The sequence below is a fragment of the Falco naumanni genome, chromosome 2 (genome assembly GCF_017639655.2).
Source record: "Falco naumanni isolate bFalNau1 chromosome 2, bFalNau1.pat, whole genome shotgun sequence".
In the NCBI taxonomy this organism is placed as follows: domain Eukaryota; kingdom Metazoa; phylum Chordata; class Aves; order Falconiformes; family Falconidae; genus Falco; species Falco naumanni.
This window is the reverse complement of record NC_054055.1, coordinates 72,511,700-72,535,943: the sequence shown is the minus strand read 5'-3', so window position 1 is coordinate 72,535,943 and position 24,244 is coordinate 72,511,700. Positions and strand designations below refer to the sequence as shown.

Here is a 24,244-nt window from a genome sequence, read left to right as displayed (position 1 = left end):
ACATGGTTTAGTGGTGGACTTGGTAGTGCTGGGTTAACAAATGGTTGGACTCAATGGTTTTAAAGGTCTTTTCCAACCTAAATGATTCTATGAATCATCAGGACAGAGACTTAAAGAATAGTACTTCTAAAGCACCACAGGCTTCTCTAATGTATTTGTGTTATTCCAGTGCATAATCATTAATTTTTATGATGAAAAAATGTGAGTTATAAAGAGCCTTGATTATTTCTTCCTCTGCCAAAGTGTCAATGGATTTTTATTTTGATGTGTCTGACTCATTGTGTGCATAATCCAGAGGTTTTGCTGCATGGGGAATGGAATATTGCAGGAATACTCTTTTAAATTCATTCAGATAATGCAAATTTTTGTTCTATTTTCTTGAATATTAAGAAAAATAACCAGATGAAAATCAAACAGCAGTTCAGAACAATTTGGGTCAGGCCTCTTATTAAAGGCAAATTTGTCCCCATTACTGGTATTGATTAATACCTTATTCTTTGCGTGGCCTACTGAAACATTCAGATCTCCACATCAGTTGACATAACAACATTAATATTTCTGTATAATTACATGAAAACCATAAAATTATGCAACCAGAGCAAACAGGTTCATGCAACACTGTTTACAATCTGCCTGACAGAAATGGGGACAATGAGTACAAACTCATTGTCAGTTATAAGCTCAGCATAAACTGTTGAGTATTACTCAACATCAGCATATATTACATGCACTTTCTGATAAATATACATAGTAGATAAATATAATATTTTTTTCCTCACATATGTCCAACAACCACTGCTCATTATCTAAACAGGCAAAACACAATGTATGAAACTGTCAACGTGCAGAGTATTCCCTAAGCCCCAATGCCACGTATCTACTCCCCAGCATCTAAAACTCTGCTTTAGCTGAGACACTGTAGGGCAGAAAGTAAGAAAATTGAGCCTTCTGAAGAAAATATTAATATTTCTGTTGAACGGTATTTTGGCAAAAATGGTCCTGAACTCCGATTTCATATAGTAAAAAAGAAGTCAGGCTTGGGGGGGAAAAGGGAAAGAAAAAAAAAAAAAGAGTTGAAAATTTCTTGTGGATTTTTTCCCAGCCAGTTTTATTAATTACACCTTCTCAGCAGGTTAAACCAGCAGGCTATTAAAATTGCTGGAAGGCAGAATAGGTAAGCAGCAGCATGGGTCTCAGCCTAGTAAGATTAATGCCCTGCGTTCCTCAGAAGACGCCACTTCAGCTGTAGCAGAAATTCTTCCCACTTTGTTTTAGTTTCTGTCTCTCTCTCTTTTCTATGTCTGAACCCCCTGTGATTGCAGTTTGCTTCAGCATAAGACTGGTTCTTTGTCAAAATCAGTTAAATGACGGACAAGCCAGAGAGGAAAACGAAAAAGACAATGTTCTGATAAGTGATTCTGACCTCAGCATCTAAGTCAGGTTATGTTCATTTTGTCAGGTAAACCCTCAGTACCACTCCCCAGTGCAAGAGCTCAGTGATGTATTGCATGGTGTGATAAAATACTTCTTCCCTGATTCTCAAGCCAGTCTTTCTACTACAGTCTGGTGACTGATAGTGGCAGTACTGCAAATGCATCAGTTAGGAGCAGACCTCTCCTCTTCTCCTGTCACTGCCTCCTCTCCTGTATCTCCATTAGCACTGGCAATGATGAAGAAAACTGGATTTTGTTGCAAAATGTTGAGTGGCTCCTCATTTCACTCCCACTGTCTTCAACAACTTCTGTCCTTTAGCAAAGACTGAGTGTGCTCTGTTCCAGCTCCTTCTGAAAGGAGATGATGGGTGCATCTACATAGCATTTTAGCACAGATCGGGACTGTGTTTGTGAAGTGAATCATTTGAGCATTCCCACTGACTGTGCTTTGGTTCGCATCTCAGAGCAGTCTCAGAGTACGTGAACTCAATTCCTTCCACACAAAACTATGGTGGAAGATACACCCCAGTGGCATATGAATGTGGTCCAACCGCTAATGAGCATCTAGTCTCTATGGGACCAGATTAGAACATTTCCTAAGGGGGGAAAAAACACCAAAATGCATATGGAGTGGATATCAGGTCCTCAGCAACTGCAGTTTTGCTCTACAGACCAGCCTCAGTGCTTGCTAACTCAGACATAGCCAATGAATCCCCGCTCACTGCAAGGGCTTCTTTCATGTGTAGCTTGGCAGGTGTATTCTTCCACATGTATTTTCATCGATCCAAGGGCAGTCCTTTTGCTTCTTCACACATAATGCTTGCCTTTGCAGTTCAGACTTTCCCATTTTTGAGGTGGCCTTTAAAATCATTTATTGGCAATGCTAAGGAAGAAAAGAATATCACCGTGCTTATATTATTGAACAAAATTTGATCAGCAGCATCCGTCTTAACTGTCCAGTGGCCCAGAAGCTAGAACATTCACCAAAGTAGTAGAAACAGTCATGAAATTTAGTTCCTGAACTAAAACATTCAAAGCCTCATCTTTTACAGGGATAATTTTACTGGGACAGAAAGACTGTTAGAAAAAGACCAAGAGTGAGAATGAGCAATGACAAAGCCACCTAAAGAGAGCAGAGAATCGGATTCTGTCCCTTACACCATTGAACATTGATTTATTTTATCCAGTAATTAATTCATGAATTACTGGGTTATTTATGAAATAACAGTACTTCAAAGATAAAAGCCAAACACTAGGCCACAGAGTCATGTTAACTCTTTCCCTCTCTCCATGACTTAACTATTTGCTGAAAAATGGAACATTTCAAACAATAGAGAAGAAAACCTTACCCTGATGTCCTGTAGTCTGGGCTGATCTCCGGGGATACATCCCTGGGATTTTGCTGGATGGAGAATCTGCAGGTTCTGACTGGGTGCTTTGCTTTAGTGAAGTGCCCAGACTCCTTCCTGCCATTCCTTGAAATAATCTGTTTGCTTTTTGAATTGAATGTTTAGGAGCCTAATTCCAGGAGAAAAGTCATAGTGGCTAATTTTGGAGCCCAACAAGGAGTCTATTTCTGTGCCCATTTTTTTTCCTATTGGCCACATTAAATGGCTCCCCAAAAGTCTTTGCTTCCATTATTTTCATAAGCACTCTTCACTGTGCAGGACTTTTCTGTGTCTTACCTCCAGACTGTTGTCACAACAGCTTTGTTCTGAGTCTTTCCTGTGGACAAAAAATGAAATGCCATTTTTACTGTAAATGCCACATCACTGAGAAGTCAAGATATTTTTCTCTTTCATGAAATGCATTGATCATTTATAATTTTTAACATCTTTCAGTTGCTGCTAAGCCTAATTAAATCCAGAGTCCCAAGGAATAAATGCTCCATAACCCCCTAACTACTTTCTTGTCCCATCAGCTCCAACCTTGATTATCTTTAAACCATCCACAAATAAATGGAAACGATTGCTCTGAAAGATCAAGAAGACAAATACTTAAATGAAGTGATAAAATTTGACAGACTTTACAGCACTGTTGATTCATTCCTACCTCAGATGTGTTTCCAAAGTACCAGCATAGCGCATTAATCAGAAGTAGTGTTCTCTAAAATATTTTATTTCTGTTATAAAACCAACAATCTATTTAAGAAAACTTATTAGTGCTTAAATGCACTTTTAAACCACGTTAAATTCTTCATAAGAAATATTATCTTCAGTGTTAATACTTTCTTTCAGCACTTAGGGGGAGAGAACTGAGTTGGTACCCTTCCCCGAGTTCACTTTCTCTGAAATCTTTGAAAGAAGTCTTCAATACTGCCATCCATAGCACTGAAAAAAATCAGGATCCAGACCCCTAAAATAACTTTTAAATATATCTATAGCTACATAGATGTATGTATTTATTTGACTTTTCATTTTTGAGCCCTTGAGTCACATATGCTTCATGTCACAATTCTCAAGCTTTCATCATAAGTCTTATTAGTTTTTAAAGGAAAGCTACGATTTTCACTTACTTTATAATCATAGTAAATATGGCACTACTAAAAAATCCAAATATTGGAAGACTTGAAATTACAAGACTTGGCAACACTCAGTTTTTCTACATTTTTCCTCATTACTTACAGGGATTTACATTGTTTTTAAAACTGAGCCTGATCCTTATTTTATTTGAAGCTTCATTATTAACTGCAACAGCAACAAGGTCAGGACGTTTGCCAAGGATTGTGCTCGTCTTTCTTTTCAATACTTTGTTGAGGAGTGGTGAAAGGCCATCCGTGCTTTCTCACCTGTAAACCACACCACAGCATTCCCCAAGCATCCAACCTTTTGCCAGTAGTTTCTCTAAGGGAAGAGGATATATAGAAGGAGAAACAGGTGGTAAGACAACAAATGTGTAAAAAGACACTGCTTTTCTCCGTTGACTGGTGAAACGTTGTGCTCTGTGACGGCACAGTGGCCAGTGATAGCAATGTAACCAGAACCAGGAGGTGGCTAAGGGTGTGTTGGGTAGAGCATGGTGAAGAGCTCTGGCACTGAGAGGGAGCTGGCTCTGGAACCAAAGGCAACATAGCCAAGCCAGCGTGCTTGTTTCCATGCCAATTAGTCCTGCTGAAAGGACTAATTAACCTGGAAGGAGGTTAACAATAGTAACAACCGTGCTGTCTCTACCCCAGCCAATGTTTCACACTAAGTTAAGCGCACCCAGAAGCTCAGGGGCAACACAAGAGAGAGCCGAGACCGCTCCCGGAGCAGGAGCACCCCTTGGGCACCAGTGCAGTGTCCCGTCCCCACCGGCCCAGGTAACACGCCCCGCTAGCCACGCTTCGAAGCCCGGGCAGGTTTCGCCTGGCACAACACGGCCACTAGGTCTGTGCTGATGGCGTCCCCACAGGCACGGCTGAAGGGAGCCGCGGGCACCTGCACACCCACCCCGCCGCACCGGCCCCGGGCCCTGCGGGGGTCAGGGCGAGGCCCCGGCCCGGCTCCCGCACCCTGGGCACCGCTCCCGGGACGCCCAAGGGGCAGGCGGCCCCGCACACCGCAGGCCGAGGGGCCGGGCAGGGCGTCCCGCACCGGGGCTGAGGCCGGGCCCGCGCCCCCTCACCCGGCCCGGCCCCGGGCAGCCCCCTCCCACCCGGCTCCAGGGGCGTCCCGGCGGCCGGCGCCGACCCCGCAGCCCCGCGCCCATGCCGGGGATCCCTCGGTGCTCCCGAAGAAAAGGAGCCGGCTGCCAGGGGGCACCCCCGCCTCAGGGCGGATGCCGCGGGGCCGGTGCGGTGGCCGGCGGGGCGGGCGTGCCCCGAGGCGGTGCCCGGGGAGCCACCGCCCCCTGCCGCCGGCCCCGGCCAGCCCCGCTCCGCTCGGTGCCCCTCCTCGGGCTCTCCGCCGGAGGGACGGCGGCCCCCTCCATTCCCCTCCCCTCCCCTCCCGCTCCCGGGAAGGCGGCAGGGCGTGCGGGGACGGCGGGCGCGGGGGAAGCCGGCGGCCGGGCTCCGGCGGAGGGCGGCTTCCTCCTGGGCTCGGCGGCGTCGGGCCGCGGGGTGGGCGCAGCGGGTGCGCGGACGGCTCCCGCGGGCCGGGCAGCGGTGTTTGGGATATTCTGGGGGGGGAGGGCGAGGGAGGGGGGGGAGAACGGGGACTACCGCCCCCGCCTCTTCTTCAGCGGCAGCCGGGGCAGCCGGATCGCGGCGGCGGCGGTGGCGGCTGCTGCTGCGCGGCGGGAGCGCGGAGCGGAGGGATGTGGGGCTTTGGGGGAGGCAGGATCTTCGGGATCTTCTCCGCTCCCGTCCTGGTGGCCGTGGTCTGCTGCGCCCAGAGGTAGGAGCCAGCGTGCCCCGGCGGCGGCGGCGCGGGATGCGTTTGGCCAGGGGAGCAAGCTGATGCGCTCCCCCCCGCCCCCCCCGCTCCCGCCGTCGCCCCCGGCCCCCCGCACCCCGTCCTCTGCCTCCCCCGCCCGACAACCCCCGTCTCTCTCGCTCCCACAGTGTGAACGATCCCGGCAACATGTCCTTCGTGAAAGAAACTGTGGATAAATTGTTGAAGGGCTACGACATCCGCCTCCGGCCGGATTTCGGAGGTGAGTCGCCCTGCCCGGGCTCCCCCCCTGCTCTCCCCGGGGCTACCGGCGTTCCCGCACGGCGCAGCCGGCTCCCGGCGCCCCCGCTGCCGCGGTCCCTCTCGCCGCCAGGTCTCGGAGCGGAAGCGGGTAACGGGTCTCGTCTGCCCGCAGGTCCGCCCGTCTGCGTGGGGATGAACATCGACATCGCCAGCATCGACATGGTTTCCGAAGTCAACATGGTGAGTAGCGGGGGGGCCCGGCCGGGGCTGGGGCTGCCGCCCGGCGGGTCACAGCCGCCCGTTCCCCATCCCTCCCCTCGCATCAAGCCGCCGCTACCTCGGCGGGCGGCGGCCGAGCTACGCGGGGCGCCGAGCGCTGCCCTTTCCGCCTGAAAACTTTTATTTCCCCGGGGACGCGCTCCCCCCCGCCGCTTCCCCCTCTGGCTGCCGGCGGCCGCCTCCGCGGGTGTGCGCGGCCCGGCCGAGCCCGGGGGTGCCGCGCCGCCTGACCCCCCCCGCCGCCCTCTCCTCCCGTTACCTCCCGGGCGCCGCCGGCCGGAGCTCGCTGGGGCTCGGCCGGGCCGCCGGCACCCGGCGCGGCCTCGCAGGCGGCGGGGCGCGGAGCGGAGCGGGCCGGCGGCGGCGGGGCTCCCGGGGCCGGTGGCGGGGCCGAAGGGCCGCGGCTGTCGGCATCTCCCCGCTTCGTGCGCCGTTCGGGGGGAAAAACCCCGAACAAGCCAGCCCCGCTTGTCGGTGGATGAACTCTGAGATGTGCCAGTGTGTTCATTTCTGTGGAACACCCAGCGCGGGCGCGATTGTGTGTGGACTTGGGAGGAATTGTAATGTCGCTCGGCAGAGTGACACTGTTGGGGGCTGCCGGGCTCGCGGAGGAGAGGGGACGTGTGCAGGGTGCTTCGGTGGTTTGGTCCCCTCGTCTGTATAGTTTGGTGGTTTGGGGTTAGAAGCTGAAATTGCTGTTTCTTGCCCTGATCCTAAATGTGAGGTGGGTTTTTCATGTTCCTCAGCAAATTAGTCCTTCCCTCTGTATCGCAGATTTTTCCTTCTGCAAACCTGAGGTAAAAAGACCAGCCTACTCTGCAGTGCTGTAGTTACAATTATGGTGTTAAAAATAATAATCTGCACGTTTGGAAGCTGAGCTCTCTTTTAGTAGGTATGACATGACACCCTACTACCCTTCCTTCGATGCACTGCTGTGGTGTTACAAGCTGGCATAGCTTGCCCTTATAGATGATCTGTGTATTTTTATTAATCCTGCCCCTTCTTTCACCTGCTTGACACAGAATTCCTGAGACAGAAACTTTTGCCCTGCTTCCGATCTTTTGAAAAGGGGTTTTAACAGAGATACGATTACCTGGTTGCAGTTAAATGTGCCACCAACGTCTGCCTTGCTACTCATTCAGGATGGACAAATGAGAGAGTTTGTTCTTACAAGAGTTTATTTTAAGCTTTCTGCAACTTCAGGCAGCTGCAGAGACACCTCCTATATTCCACATACTTTTCTGTACCTGTAGGATTGAGTCTCAAAAAAAATGGAAGCTGAGTCTTTGAAGAGTAATTGAAAAGTCTGACTTCACTATCCCCACCGCCACCTTCCCCACCTTTGGCTATGCTCCAGGCTTCAGGAAGCACTACATTGTGCATTGAATTAATATATGAAACTTTGTGTATGTGAAGTGCCACACAGGCAATAAATATCAGAGAAAGGTAGACTGAGACTGGAAAAAAAATGAGGGGATGTGTGCTGGGTTTTGCAAGCCATTGTGTCCTGTCCCCCCCTCCCCAGCTGTGGGAAAGCCTGTTAGGTTTAAATAACAACTTGCCCAACCCACTAGCAGGGGTATAAGGAAAAGAAAGTAATTACACTGTTCTTTATGCTGCTAGACTGAGTAATTAGATCTTGAATGATACAGGAGCAACTGAAGAGGATGGGTGCCATCCCCGTCTTCTGGACAGTGAGCCGGCATACTAATGACTTAAGTTTCTAGCAGCCCCTGTTTGTTGCCAGAGCTGTAAAGAAGTGTTTTTTTCCCATGCCCTCTCCTGGGGCAATGCAAAGTCTGAAAAATACCAATACGGATCTTGCAACAGAAACAAGTGTGTGTTTCTGAAGGGGGCTGGTGAAGTACTGTTGTTACAAAAGCTGTATTAATTTACTTCAGGAAAAATGAGCAGAAAGGGCTTCTGGTTGGTGAACACCTTACTACAGCTGGAGTTTCATCTGTGCTGGTCTCTCCTCCCTCTGAAAAAAAAAGTCATCTTTGACTAAGCACAGCTATATTCAAGAACTGCTTGAGTTGATTACTTCCACTTATTTTAGGTAACTTTGAACTTATCTGCAAAGATTCTTGAGTAAATATCAAGAAAAGGTGAATAAGGATGAACAGAAGGCGCTTTTCAAGATTACTGAAGTATATACCTCCTAAGATAGTAATTTGGAGAGGAAAAAAAGGCACAGTTAGTTTGAAGGCATGAGGCATTGCTGTTGAACCTCATGCTGGTTACCACCTAAACTTTTAATCTTTGACATATTCTTTCATTTAATCCCAAGCAGATATGAGCATTGACCTTTAGCCTCATCAACTATTGAAATGTCTTACGACAGTTTCTCTCTATGAACTGTGGTAGTATGGACATTAATTCCTTTGATTTAAATCTAGGCGTTAGTGTAACCTTTTATAAATTAGCTTGTTAAAATTCATCTCTATATTAAAAATAAAATAACCAGAGAATTAACATTCTTCAATTTTATGAATATAAATAAAAAGTTATTACAGCAAGTTTTATTATACTGCCTTCTAGGCAGCCTGTAATGTAGCTTTCAGTGATATGATGACAATTCTTTGTAACAAGAATTACAGCTTGTGTCATACTCTTTTCTATTCTTAATCAAACTGTAGGCTTATGTATAATATATTCCTGTATGAATCTTCAGTTACTAGTTAGTCATTTGGCTTTACAGAATTTTAAAAATTTATTTGTGTATTTTTAGTCTTTCTGTTGAAAATTAATAATAATCCTTTCCCTTCCATACATACAGGCTATTTTTTAGGATAGACTTATTGAATAGTAACATGCATATTTCTCAGATTACTTGGAACCATTAACATTTTTCTTTACTTTTGATGCTGAAATAGTAAGCTGGATCAGGAGGACTGATGCAAGTATCAGGACTGCACAGCATCAAATTGTTTTACTGAAGAGTTTTAAAAAAGCAGTTTCTATTTGATCTCATAACATCTTGCATATATTGAGTAGCATTATTGAAATTGTTACTCTGCTACACTATTTACATTATACTGAAAATACTGAGCATTTATGAAGTAAAAAGAATATGCTTTGATATTTATGCTTTGAGTTAACATATTTGGTAGCAAGAACGAGTTAATGAAGTTGCATGTGAGAAGTGCATGGTTCAAGGAAGGGCTGCAGTCTGTTAATGACTTGCACACACACACACACACACATATATATATATGCATATATATATATATATTTCCATAGTCCTTTACATCTCTGCTTTGCCTGTGCATGCCTTCCCATTATTATTTGCCTATTTCACAAATTATACCTGTAATTGGGTACTTAACCACCTACCTATTCTTGTGCATACCTCCAATAATTGCATTTTAAACTGCTGTAAATGCCTGTAAAATGTACAGTAATGTACGTTTCCAAACAAAGTACTAATCAATAATAACAGATGTAATACTGAGAAAATACTGTAAGTCATCTTACAAATAAAGAGTATCAAAGATTACTGTTGTCAGATTTCAATAATTTAGCTTTATAATTTATCGTTTTACATGATATGGGTTGATTGTGTTCTGTACTTTCTGTGTTTTAGAGGTATGTTTTGCTTAGATGATGTGAATTAAAAAAGATACACTTCTCGTGCTTTTTACTAGTCTGTCAGCCTATTTCCAATCAGGCAGGATCCACATTTTGTGATTTTTTTTTTATAGTCTGATTCTTGTTCAGCATTTGGTCTGTGAATCAAATACGTTAGTTCCAGGCAGATAATTTTCAAGCACCCAAATACTCCCGTAGCTTTTTATCCTTAGGAAGTTAAATAATCAATACATTGAATCTCCCAAATAACCCCCTCTTTAAACCTATCATTATAGCTGAAAGACTGAGGTGCTGTGCATTCATTTTACCATCATTTTAGAATGTGTTTTATAGTTTATGGGAGGTAAAGCTATAAAGCAGATAGAGAAAACAAGTGGATCGGTTCAAAAATGAACCTTTCCTTAGAGATAATGTTTTGTAGAGAATAGTATGGTCTCCTGTAAGTAAGGAAACTTGCACTACTGCTCTCTGAAGTGCTCTCTGCGTTCTCTTTGTGTATGGAGGGGACTTCAGAGCTGTTCATCCAGGGCTTTTCAAAGGCTCTAATTTCAATAAAATTAAACCAGCAAAACCCAGGAGGCATCATTGTCTATATAGTCATCCTGCTGTTCTGAGAATACTGTACTCAGAAAATTAGTTTAACATAAAGTCAGGCCATAAAACTTACGAGTTGTTGTTTCTGAAAAAAGATGTAATCTGTTCTATGGTAACGCTGTAATTTTTTATTTTTACATATGTTCCATTATAAAAATGCAAGTATGCATATGGACTTCATTGGGTGCCTGCTGATTTTCAAAGCAGTTTTGACATCTTTCTGACAAACCGTGTTTTAGTTGCTGCGCTAAGGTCAACTAAAGTTCTTACTCACTGAGAGCAAGTATTGTTTACTTTCCTTACATAGTGATGCATAAATAATTATTTTTAGGTCAATTAATTCATACTTCACCTGAAGTACTGAAAGTGCAGAACCTTCATACTTCGGTTGATGAGATTTGTCACATCTCACTTTAGATGTCTAAAAAACAGAGGTGGGATTCAGTTTATGTAAATTGAGATGTATACAATTAGATGTCTAAATAAGAGCTGGATTTCTAAGTTCTACAACCACAGTTAACGGAGGTCTGAAACAGAATGTGGCTGCTGAGGCAAAGGCGTTTACTGTCATTTTGGTTTCATGGTATCATACTTGCTTTCTTATTTCCAGTCCAGATTGGTACAAATTGCAGCCATGTCTGTGTGCTCTGTGCATGTGTGTTAGACATGGCATCAGCTCCTGAAGTTTAAACAACTGGGTCTTATTGTCAATAGAGGTAATGGGAATACAGAGAGCTATTTATCTTAAAATAGAGAAAGACACTTTAATAGTGCTTCTTAGGTATTTTGGGCACCTCAGGGTAGCCCTTTTGGACTCCAGCTGTCTCTCCAGAAGGGTAGGGGACTTCCATAGATCCTGTTCTATGTTCCTATAGACCCAGCCCTGTGCTGGGGTCCTGCATAATCCAGGGCATCCAAAATAGCACCAGACACCATTGCTTAGGGAAGTGAAGTGTTCCCTACGTGTCCAGCCAAAGCTCATCCTCCAGGCTGCCTCTGGAATCAGGAGGAGGAGACAGGCACTATTTTGTGAGGTGTACCTTAGATATCTGCGTGGGTTTTTTTTAAGATGGACGGATTTGGCTTTCGGGAGGTGTCCGTCTTTCCTGAATAGCTATGGAGAGAGCCAAGGCAACTTGGTTAGTCTTTGAGTAGCGGCAGCAAGGTGCAATGAAATGTAACCTATGGTTCCTATCATAAATGTAGCTTATACTGCCTGCTGTAAACAGCTGCTTTCTAAACACTTTGCAAATAGAATCTCGAAGTTACCTCATGCAGGAAATCATAACTGAGTTGTGACATATTTTGCTTTGAAGATTCAGATGGAGGAATTAAATGAGTTGTACTAATAGTGATTACATAATCATTTTTATTGCAAACACAAGTTTTCTAGCTAGAAGAAGATTCATGTGTGCAGTGCTTATAACTTGATTGCAAATCACAAGAGTATAAAATAGAATATATAACTTTATATATTTATTTTTGCTTTTATGTATTTTACAATTTAATGTGCATGGGGAGACTAGTAGATCATACTAAATAGATATGGCAGATAGACCTTATACATAATTTTGTGTATGTGTGTGTATATATATATGTATGTATTTCATAGATAACATAAGGGAAGAAAAAGGAGGAAGAAGAAAGAAATACTGCCCAAGGAGGGACGCATCTCCTGAGGCCAGCACAGCCCTGCAAACAGTGCTGTCACTGTGCTGGTGAGGAGCCAGCAGCCATCTACTAGGAGCCAGCAGCAACGGGTGCTGCTCCTGGAGGACAGTCTATCTGAGCAGGTTACCTGTTCTCTAGTTGCCAGCTGGCAACAAGGGCAGCTTTACTTCTAATCCTCTGTCTTGGACCCATCCATTTTTCTTCCTCAGGACAGTACCCATGAGCTCCCCCAGCCTGCCTCACTCTCTCGCTCCACTCGGTCGTGTTTTGTAGTTCCCGTTGACAGAGAGAGAGGAGTGCTTGTAGCAGACAGCGTGACAGGAGAATGACTCCTCTTTGGTCAAGGGAATTGATGACAGGCTTCTGCTTATCCGCAGAGGAAAGTGGCTGCTGTGAAGGGGAAGAATTACCTGCTTATGCAGAGACAAGGAGATAGTTAATGTCGCTGGGAGGTGGCAGTAGGCTTTTTAAGAGCCAGCTCCAGCTGCCAGCATTGAATCATCCAGACCTGGATGATGAAATAGATACGATCTGTGATGACATCAAACTGGAGTAATTGCAAACATTTCAGGGGACAAAAAGGAAACTGGAAATGATGTTTACAGATTGGAGGAATGGCCCTAAATGAAGAAGGGGCAAGCACAAAGTGCTACATTTTGTAAGGAAGGAAGAATTCAGTATTTACAATGATAAAGAATTGGCTAAGCAGCAGTGCAGGAAAAAAGGATGTGGAAGTTTTGCTGGATTAGAGTCTAAAGCAAGTGAAAAAGGTAATCCAAGTCACAGCTGAAATACAATTGAAAAAGGACACTTACTCTCGAGTACGTAGATAGAAGTGTCATTCACAAGACACGGGTTTCTCTGTCCGCCATTAGTGAAGCCTGAGCAAGAACGCTGTGTCCAGTGTTTTTGCACTGGCTTTCAGGGAGATGGATGCAAACAGGAGTAGCAGAGGAAGGAAACAAATGTTTCTAATTAAAATAATGACAAAACAGGGTGTATGCAGCAGTGTTGAAGTAAATGGGTTTGTTTGGCACTGAAAAATAGGATGGAGAGAGGACATAAATTTCACAGTATGTAGGAAGCTGATGGTGAGGGGATGATGATGAGCAGTTCTTCAGAAACATTTGAAGTAAGACCTGAATAAATTAATTAATTGATTTCAGATCAGTTTTCAGCTAGCTACATGTTGTAGCATCTTGTTTGTTGCAGGTTTTCAAGAAGAGACCAAAAAAATACCTCTCCTGGTGGTGTTGCTCTTGCCTCTGGAGAGGCTGGGCTAACTGATGGTTTGAGATCTTTTCCAGCACTGTGTTTCTGTGAATCTGTGCTATGATTTGATTATTATTTCTGTCAGGGCTCCCCTGAGTTGTATGCACAAGTGTGTCTTGGTGTGGTTTCAGATGCACCTGTTGGTCTCGTGCTGATGCTGCAGAAGATCAAGTTTCCCATAGGACATTTGTAGTATATGCCAGTGTCAGAAGGACATGCCATGCCATCTGACATCTGACATGTCATTAGTTACCAACATCATGTTCTTGGTATCTTTGCATTGATGGTAACAGCTGGTGCATGTATGTCCTTCCAAATATACTGGTCATAAAGAAAGAGTTATAAAGTACAAGGTCAGGACTCTGTGCATATAACCATTAAGTAAATATTTACTTCTATGGACAGCATTTCATCATGCCTGAGTAATAGAAGTACACTCATTTAAGTGGTGTAGGAGTGGAAAATTCACAAAAACTTTATGGATTTATACCTACTCTATGACTAGGAGTTTTTTCCATTCCTTTGAAGACAGAAGAAAGAGAGAAGGGGAAGAGTGATGTTTATATGAAGATTTCTATTCATGCATTGGGTGCTTCTTCAGATAATTTAATGTCTGTAGTCATAAAAAAAGCTTAGAAATTTGATAAAAGCACAGCAGACAATCTCATACTTGGCAGAATAGAACATATAAATGTACAAGAACACCCATGACACATCTGACTAAAGGTTCACCCAGCCAAGTGTCCAGGCTCTGATACTGGTCAGTAGTGGATGCTTAGGGAAGAATAAAATAAGTTAATACTTTTTTAGTGTACTCTTGCCACCTCCCATGATTTGTGACTTCAGACTTTCTGAGTCTCAGGACTCTCAGAGAGAGTACTTTTAGTTTAGGTGTCACCAGAGCATTGGGATCATTTAATAATGATACTCTTTTCCTCGCAATTTTTATTTTAATAAAGATTTGATTATATAAAGGACTTAAACTCAGGTAGTATCAAGTGCAATCCATCAATACTGAAGGGTAATAAAAACTTTCAGAGGAAGAGGTTGAGTAATATTTAGCTACCATTAGGGGGGTTTTAGCTTATGCAGGACAAACTTTCTTTTTTCTCCCCTATGACACAAAGTCATAAAAAATAGCTGGAAGAAGAATAATTTCAAAAGGAGAGTTCATTTAATATTTGTAATTGAATTTCACAGTTCCTTATAACTACAGATATTGCAAGGAAAAAATCCCCAAGTCTAGGCATGTCTAATTCATTATTCACTATTATGGATTTGAACCAATAATTTTGGCAAAATAATTTGTCCTCTCAGCAGTTAGAAACCAGTTACAGGTTGCTGTGATAATGTAACCTGCAATATGAATGTAATAATGCATACAGCAGAGAGGGAAGGTAAAACAGCTGTGCTGGGAGGTCTGCAGTTACACTGGATAATTGGCAGTTCAATAGCAGTTAATGACTTTTTTCTTTATACTAATATGAATGTTGAATTTTCATTAGTTCATGGGAATGTCTCCATGGCACAATACAGCACACTGCAGAGATGCCAGAGGTACCTCTGGTGCAGCTAGTACCGTTTCTGGAAGCTGTGAAGTTAGGTCAATACAGAGCTCTGTACAGGATGCTTGTGTCAGTGGAGGTTAGGTCCTTGAATATGGATTTTTTGACAAGCTTTGAATAGGTTATCCAGTGTATGACCAGTGTCCTGCCAGAGCTCATCACCAGCCCTCCCTTTAACAGAGAGAAGTGCTTCCATAAGACATTATCTTTTGTTCTAAGACAGGCATTTAAGGCAGTAAGGATGCCTGGCTCTCTAGAAGTGCCTGCCTAGAAGTGCTAATGAGTAATGAGGTGGAGAAGACAATGGGAAGAGCTGCCTGTCCTAGGATAGATGCTAAGTTTTTAGTTAATGTTGGGGTGAATTCCACCGACTGTTGCCCCTTAACCTGCCTTTTCGAAGGTAAGTAGAAGACTGTGCTGAACTGGTACACAGTTGATCTTTAGCAGCACTAAGTAATACTACCCAGCAGGTTAATGCATGTAAAATTCTGTGTACAGTTTGAACTATGGGCGGGTTTTCAAGTGGACTTTGTGTTGAGTCCTGAAGTGAAATACACGTAGGACCGAGAAGATAACCCTTAAAAGCAAGCTCAAATCCACGTGATTAAAAATCCTCATCCCTTGCTCTTTTGAGTTGTGAGATAGCCCCGCTATCATACTCTGCTGGCCTGTTAACCCTAAAGTTATCTGAAAGGAAGAGCTTCATTCCCTTGAGTCACATATGGCTATTTCCTCATCACATGAGGGACATTTTAACATCTCCCATTCAGGTGGCTACTTAGCCATCATAAGCTTAGCACGTGAGCTCATTGCTTAGTTGCAATATCAAATGTAGAGTTGCAATCCAACTCAGGGGCCTCGTAAGCTCAGCTGGGCAGGGCCCTCCACCCTTTGGCGCTGGACTGGTACAGAATCAATGAGCCAACGGCTTCCCCTTCCAGGACCTGGGCTTGGCTATGCAGGGAACCTGAGCCCCTCTCACATTTTTCAGTGGGGATGTAAGTCTGAAAGAGCGAAAAATGGAATGCTAAAATGTAAACTAGTGGAAAAGTTTTTTCTATTAAACATTTTGTAAGCAGATAGCTATTTTTCTTGGTGCTTTCTGATGCCACTGTGCTTTTAAAATGTACTGAAATTTTGAAGTTAAAAATAATAGACAATACAAAAATGCATTTAAATTCTGAATTTTAAAGTACACGAACTCGAAGTGGGAGTACTGAGTAATGCAGTAAGTCTTGTTATTCATTAAAGATACAAAAGATGAACTTAGGCCTTTTTTTGTAATATTACACAATGACATGCCTGCGTTTCTCTGCACCAGCAGTGTTTTTTCTTTAGCTTCTGACCTCCTGGGCTATTCAGATAACAATACTTGGCTTTCTAAGCATTTTCTAATTATGTAAAATAGGCTTTGTATTTGAAAAACAAAAACATCTCCACAGACAACAGGAACTTTTGATAAATGTCTGCAGGTCTTACAGAACAGATACAACTCTCAATTTTTTTTTTGAAAGGACCCCATAAGATATGGATCTGCTAGATTTAAGAGTCGTGATGCTCCTGATAATCCGTAGACTGTCAAGATTTCTGTGCTTGAGCGCAGCCCCTGAGCTCAGACATGCACCCATCATATCTTAATCATTAGCAGGGATTTAGCCCAGCATTTTCCCAGGTGATGCTTGGGTATTCCCTGGAGGTTAGCACATGCCAGGTCCATTCCCAGTAGGCAGCTTGGATGCAGCTACTTTTGCTGTGAAATAAGTTAATCTAGATAGAAACAAGCTATGCCACACCGCTTGTCCTTCAGACCAGAAAATCCCCCGGCTCACTTTATTTGCTAGGCTGGATATATCCAAAAAGTGCAGTGCATTTGAGTCCATGTGAAGTTGTGTAGTCACCCTTCCTGGTGGGAGAGCTGTGACTCTCCAGAGGGCCATACACCCTATCTGACTGGCAATACCTGTGTTAGAAGGTAAGTCATTGGGGAGAGCTGGTTACTTTCCATTCTCTGTACAAGGAGCACGGTATGGGCCAAATGCCCATCTGTTACTCTTCTGGCAGGAGGTAAAGTGAATGCCACCTGCATGTCCTCTTGACTGCCCTGCTCACAGAGCTCTTGGTTTCTCTGTGGGAATGTGTTTTCTAGAGAACGTAGGTGGGCAGACGTTCTCTGCACGTTGGGAAACTGCTGTTGCAGACTTGGCTTTCAGAGATGAGCTCTGTCTTTTGGTCTTGCTTGGATTCATACCCATTGATAGTGACTTCCCACACAGTTTGAAAGCTGCACGTTGAGCTGCATCACAGAGCAGAAAGCTCTGGTAGGTGAGTGACAGCTACCTACAAAGAGAAGGAGCTTGAGGTGGCATCCAAGCCATCCAAGCCAGCTACACTGGGCAGTTGACATGCACTTTAATTCAGATGGACGATGTTGTTCACCTCAGTTTAGGTAGATAATGGTATTTCAGTGGAGGATTTCCAGAGTACTTGCCTCTCTTCATGAAAACAAACTAAAGAAAGTACCAGCGTCCCTTCAGTAGCCTTTGTTAGGCACCTAGAATGTAGCTGGGAGTTAATTGGCTAGATGCGGTAGACTGTACTTCACCTTTACCTTGTGCAACAGAGAAAGCAGGTTGTCCTTGAGCAGTAACGGGTTATGGAATGTGGAGGGAAGTAGTTAGCGGTACCCATGTGTGTGTGATGAACGAGAGGTGATTAAGAGAAATCAATTTTAAGGAGGAAATATTTCATTTCCTTTTAATCAAAAAACGGTGTCTCCTTTGGCATTTCTTCCATTTTTTTTTTTTTTTTTTTCTGAGAAAAGTAGTTGAGCTAGCTTGGGGATAAATTAGCTATTTTAAAAATGTTGATCATCTGTCTACAAGTCTTTTTATAAACGCTCACCCTTAAATGGACAGAAAAAAAGGCAGAAGAAAAAGATGGACAGTGAATTAGAAAATGCATTTAAGATAGTTGATCAGCTTATCTTTCCAGTAGATCCACTTTAGTTGCAAGCTCATATATTATTAACCTGACTGTAAAGTACTGCATCAATGTTGATACTGTATGTCTTTCCCGGCATACCCATTTATGTGGTGTTAGGTGCTGTTTGAATCGGATGCTGATGTTGTAATTTGGAAAGGGAAGCCAGAAGTTTGCATAAAGTAATCTTGTTATCCATTAGTGAAGTATTTCTTTGTCTTTACATTGAAAAAAAATATAATTTCAACCTCTGAAGAAGATCCCTTTTGCTTAGCCTTCCTAAAGAAATAATGTAACCCTTACACTCATGGTGTTATCCCTTTCCCTCATTAGTCACACCTAAAAGGATCTGATTTATAATCTTGCCTTATATTCCTCTAATTTACCCACAAACTCACATGTATAATGACATGTAGTAGCATGATGGCACAAAGGTTTCTATATGTGCAAAGTGGTTTAACTGAAGAAACAAATTATTCCACTCAGGTAGAATTATTCCTATTAATTCAGCTGCTGGTGCTCACTGAACAGCTGTCGTTAAGACAGAAGTCGTAGTCATTTGTTACTACTTTTCCTTAAAAGTCCCTGAATGATTTTTTTTTTTTAATAACTCCAGAAAGTGACCAAATCTCATGAGACTCCTGTATCAATCTTCTGCAGTTTTTCTTTCTCTTCCCTCCTGACTCGATTATTTTCATTTATTGTGTTCTAAAGCAAGAGGCTGCATTTTCCTTGTCATTATTTTTCTGGTCCTTTTCCTAAGGTGTGTAGTATAACAACAACAACAACAAAAAAAAAATCTGTTGTGGGAAAACCAGATCCCTCCCTCTCCCTGAAAAGACTGCTGAATTAAGCTAAATACAAACATAGCTTGCTATTTTCTGGCACACAGTTGGCTCCTTCCGAGCTTCACTGTAGCTGATGCTTGCTACTGCATGGCATGGTAATAAATGAGATCTAAAATTCTTTGCAACACTATATGCTCTTTGATTATAACACAGAGCAATATTGACTGTCATCTGCACCCTACTATGTGTGGCATTGTTGAAACCTGTGTCTCTTTATACATTGGTAACTTATTGTGGCCTTCTTTGTGATAATAAAACCAAAGCAAACCTGAAATAAGATGTTATGATGAATCTATACTTAATGGCAAATCGCTTGTGAGGAATTTAAAACACAGCAATAATGCAGTAACAGTGCTGAAGAATCAGAAGATGGATTTAGTTAATTGCTTCTAGAGGATACAAAATGAAATATGCCTTTCAAAGATGAGTGATAAATCTTCAGATATCTGGAAATAATGGGTGTGAAGAATTGACTATATGTAACGTTGATGAAGGCAATCAAAGGATGAAAGTGTCAGGGTTACTTTTCAATTTGTCATTGAATTGTGGTCATCTATCAATGCAACTAGATTTTGTCCTAGCCTCTACCAAGATAATAGTGTATTTCCATCTTTTTATCGCTGTTGTCCCTTGCTGAATCTTCATGTCTATTACTCTCAGGTCATCTTTTTGTCATAAGTTGGTATTTTTTCATCGGTTCTTGCAGCACAATCAACCCACTGCCGGTTAGGCTTTTTCATATTCTTCAAGAGACCCTTGCCTACAGCTGGCTGCCCTGCTGCATTACTCAACACTCAGCTTCAAATCCTTCTCTGGGTCTTCTTTTCTACTAGCCTGGCTGTCTGTGCAGGCATGTTAATTTCTTTGAAAGCAGAAACTGCTTATTTTTAATGACACTATTATGCTGTTTCTTATTCGTTTATTTATTTTGGCTTGAATAGCAGACATTTGTGCCCTATGACTAAACGTAAGGAGGATTAAGTCTTCAAAAGACTTGAGGGACCAGACTTTTGCAAAAGAATCCTCCAGTTTACTCCTACCTGTGCTTCCGCTGTAGTGAGCCATGCTATAAACTGTGACTGTTCCTAATGTCGTTAGAGAACACCAGGAAGGCAGGCTGGGTGGAAATTGTTCAAATTTTACATTACTATAAGGTCGTAGAGGAAGTGAAAGTTTGATTTTATTTGGTTATCATTGCTCAGCAGGGGCAGGGTATGTTTATTGTTTTTCACAAAACCCATTGGTAAATAAGACAGAGCTGTGGTCTCCACGTGATCAAAAACACATATTCAATATTCCTCCAAGACACATTTTACTAATTGACCGAAAAAAACTCCAGAGGAGACTATTTTAGCATATTATGTCATATCAGACTTCTGAGGACCACATTCTCTTTCCTAGGGAAAATACAGTGTTAGATTTGGCTATTACATGCAGTGGTGCAGTTTCAGTGGCGTCAAAGGGAAGAGGTTTGAGCCCATTTTCTGTCGGCTGTCACACAGAGTGGCAGAGGCAAAGTAATCCAGCACTAATGCCGATATCCTGACCATCAGCTTGTCCCATTGTGTCATCGTAGGATGGCACAAAAGCTACAAGCATGCAGATCTTCACACCAAGACTGGAATTTTTAAGCAGTTAGGTATCATAGCCTTAATTTTTAGATACTCCGAAGGGGGAGAAGTGACCATGCCTTCCATCCTGTGTATATTCCCTGAAAAACTGGGACCACGGCATTGTATTGGAGAATGTGTTAAAAGCAGCAGCAGCATTGTTTGTAATTACAAGACTAAATTCCAAAAATACTTGTAATCTTCATTTCTTTGAAAAAACTTTTCTCAGGCATTACCTCTGTTGATCGTCCCGTGAACTGTACAAATTTTAGGTCTCATTCTGCCCTCTCCTTGTTTCTAAGAGCAGCAAAACACATAAAAGAACTGCAGCTGGTGTTCAGTTCAGCATCTTCGTACAGATGTGTACAGTATTACTCCTGAGCTTTGCAAGAATATTGGCTGGAGTTCTCAAATGCTGGTGTGTTTCTAAAACTTGCCCTTTTGCATTAATTGCTGTCCGGCTTACCTTTGTTGTTTATCAAGTGTTCTATTTAGTGGCCACCAACTGTAGTGCCAGTCATGATTCCTGCTGTTACATTGTCTAGCGTTGTACTGTAAGCTTTATGCATGAAAAGGAGCTTTTTTGATCCAGAGATCTAGGAAATAGCCAGATCCTTTTCTGGAGTCTAGCTGTTGGTTATTGTCTCAGTGCAAGAGAGTAAATAAGAAGCTGAGGATTCCCTTTGGGCACTCTGTTGGAAATACCTCCCTGGAGACAATACCTCCTTTCCGTCTAGGTGGGATATGGAGAGAAGCTTGTTGGGGTGAACAGAGAACAGAATTTGTGTTCAACAGGGTCTGTTTGATACTTGGATGAGGTGGCAGTGCCGTATTTCTGTAGTCCTTGCTCTGCTGCAGTTCATGCTGGGAGCTGGCCCAGTCTGGCCAGTTTGGGATCAGTGGAATAAGAAGGTGATTTAAGACAACAGCTTTTCCCATTTTTCCCATCGGCTATTCTGACTGTAAGCTCTACCTGATGAAGATCCGATCCTACATTTTCAAAACAATGTTTTCTTAATTCTTTTCAAGCAAAACTCCCAGTGAAAAATACAGAAACTGAATAAAAAGTTTTGTTTGACTGGGTGTCTATTATCTACCAGCAGGTCCAACACTATTGTTTTCTTATTTTCCCTTCATGGGAATAAACAAACTAGAGCATTAGATGTTGATAAAAGGGGAGAAAAAAAATGTTTTATTAATTATTCAATAGTCTCCAGAGGCTCAGTGTCATTTGGAGTTAGTGTACATCCCAAAGAAATTATTAAAGACTTTCAAGTTCAACAGTTACTGTTGGACCACAAGGAAATATCCTCAGGAACAAAATTTTACATGACCTGCATTCATGTGCGTGTCTGTGTTTCTTCTACTGTCCCATCACGACTCTCAGTTCCTTCTCTTGACTTAGTTACATGAAAAAGGCAGGGGGAGACACAGATAGAGACACTGCTGCCAACAGGCTACTTCATGACAGTTTTGGAAAATGTTCCTGAGTACTGGAAGTCCAACCAAACCTACCAATAAACTCTTGTAGCTGTTTATGGGGTGGCTTTGGCCCCTGCCAGCTGGTGCTCCCTCAGAGGCTTCCTAGGCACTGCTCAGAAGTCTGCACATGCCAGAGATGCTTCTGATACCCAGCTAGCACAGAACCTTCCCTTTTGGAAAGGTGAGAAAGTCCAACAGTGAGGATTCGAGTTGTTTTTGCCAGGTGGCCTCAGTGCCAGAGTATATGTTTAATATTCTTGTCATGTTTAATTCACTAGTAGAGACACAGCCATAAGAATCTATTTGAGAAATTTTGTAATACACTTTTTTATTTTTGTACCAGATGTACAGGCTGCACTGCACTGAGCTTTATTAAACATCCTCACCAAGCCATACCTGTTGAACTTTTAAACAAAGGTGAATTCTCAGTAGGAATTCAGAGCTGGTGAAAATTCCCCACAGTTTTCTGTGACAAAAGACTTCAGTGATGTTTGCAGTTCAGCTTTTCCCAAATAATTTTTTTCTGAAGGCAATGCATGGCTCCAAACTCAACATGCCCCAGATCTAAGCTGATGCTGCACTGGCAGGTTGTTGCTCTTGGGTGTGATGGCCAGCTGCTGGCACACCATCACCCTACGCTTTTTGTCCTTGGCACCATTAGAGCCTCTCTGTGATGCAAGCTTTCCTTCCACTTTCCCTTGTAGCACTCCAAAGAAATATTTGATGTTCAGTGTGCATGAGAGATGAGGGAAAAAATGTCAATGAAGTTCACACAGCTAAAAATTTGTTTGATGTATGCTGAACAAATCAGGTAATTTTTTTTTTTAATGCTATGTAGATTTATGTTAACAAAAGTGGGAAACTGTTTATTTTGGAAACACGTCAGTGGAGAACGAAGCCCACTGACTTCTCCATTTATAGCAGCAATCTGGAAGATTTCTGTTAACAAATGCTTTCTCCATACTGAGCTGATCAGACCTACCTGGATTCTCTGCAGACTGACCTTGGAGCCACTCATGGGGTCCAGAAGGTCTGGTCCTGCCCAAATGCATCTCTTCTCTAGTGAAGAGCCTGACAAGTGAGATGTGGGTGAGGGATAGATAGTTTACAAAACCAAAGTACAATACTCTATGTCTGTAAGGGAACCGATTACCAAAATGTCATGTTAACCATGTATTTGAAATAACTTTGGAAATTGCTTTTCATTGATAGGTCTCAAAGTTCCATCTAAAGGAGTTAAATAGTCTTATGGTGTGGGGCCACAGGCAAGAGAGGAAGCATGTCCTACATCCTTCAGCAGACCAGTGACAGACCCTGCTTTCCTGAGATCTGGGCCAGTTTTTGGTGCAAACGCTGGTACCGTGCAACCCAGTAGGTGCAGATCTGCAGAATGCAGCTGAGTGGCCAATGTCCACATGAGTCAAAGGCTTCTGCTGGAGGTTTGCTTTGTAGAAGTAGTTCTGTTTTGGTTCAGTGGGCTGCATAACAATTGATAGTTGGAGCTCCGGGTGTGTTTATGGAGAGCATCTCTGGTTTGGGCCCATCCAAAAGGGGTAAAGTTGACATGGTCCCGAACAGCTTTGCAGCGTGAACCAAGGTACAGTAAGGGAGAGCAGTTGGCAGATTCACTTCAAAAGCTCATTCCCAATTTGGTCTACAGTGCTAATATAGATAACTCAAAGCCATACTGACTCCCATTTTTAGAATGAATTGTCATTTCATTTTGGGCCACTGAAGCACATCTCCATCTGATGTGTTATTTATTCATCACTTAATTAGCAGCTAGTTGTGAAGTGATATCCTCATCTTTATTCTTCTTTCTGCTGTTTAAGAGCAGCAGTAGTAAATGTAAACAGGTGTAAGAATTGCTATATCAGCTCGTACCAAATGGCTCTTGGCCCGGTATCATATCTCTGACTGGGGCTAGTATCAGGTGTTTAATGAACAGCACAAAAAGTGATACTTCTTGGAAAAATCTCCCAGCTTCCATCATTTTCAATTCAGGAATATCTGTGTTTGCAGTTTGTTTCTTAACGCTTAAGCTAAGGGATATTAAAATAAATTATTGTGCTTATTTAGCTAATGTGCATCTTGATAAAGGGTCTCTCTATATATGGGTTTTGGCCGCATTTTTCCTTGTAGATCATACTTTCTACAGCATATTGTTATAACGCGCATCATCATCATTGTTAGTTGCTCTCGTTAAATCTCCAAAGCTCTCCAGTGTCAATCACTGACATTGCAGTGAAATCTGCCTCCTTGCACTCATTCAGATTTCTGGAAGTTGCTTTCACCAACTGTTTTGTCTGAACACCAGAAATCTTCAAGGTAGAAAAGTATAAAGCAGTGTGTGTCTGTCTG

The 24,244-nt window shown here is 43.0% G+C and overlaps 1 protein-coding gene across 2 annotated transcripts in view; it reads left to right on the top strand.

Annotated features, from left to right (window-relative positions):
* GABRB3 (gamma-aminobutyric acid type A receptor subunit beta3) overlaps positions 1–24,244 on the top strand; it is a 197,820-nt gene that overhangs the window by 78,405 nt on the left and 95,171 nt on the right. The window contains exons 1-3 of one of the 2 annotated variants that reach the window (XM_040584816.1): positions 5,302–5,752; positions 5,920–6,011; positions 6,165–6,232. In XM_040584816.1, the coding sequence (XP_040440750.1) occupies positions 5,673–5,752; positions 5,920–6,011; positions 6,165–6,232 (240 nt within the window). In that variant the 5' untranslated portion in view covers positions 5,302–5,672. Of the gene's footprint in view, positions 1–5,301; positions 5,753–5,919; positions 6,012–6,164; positions 6,233–24,244 lie in introns of those variants that run through there. The other variant, XM_040584815.1, reaches the window with a different exon arrangement.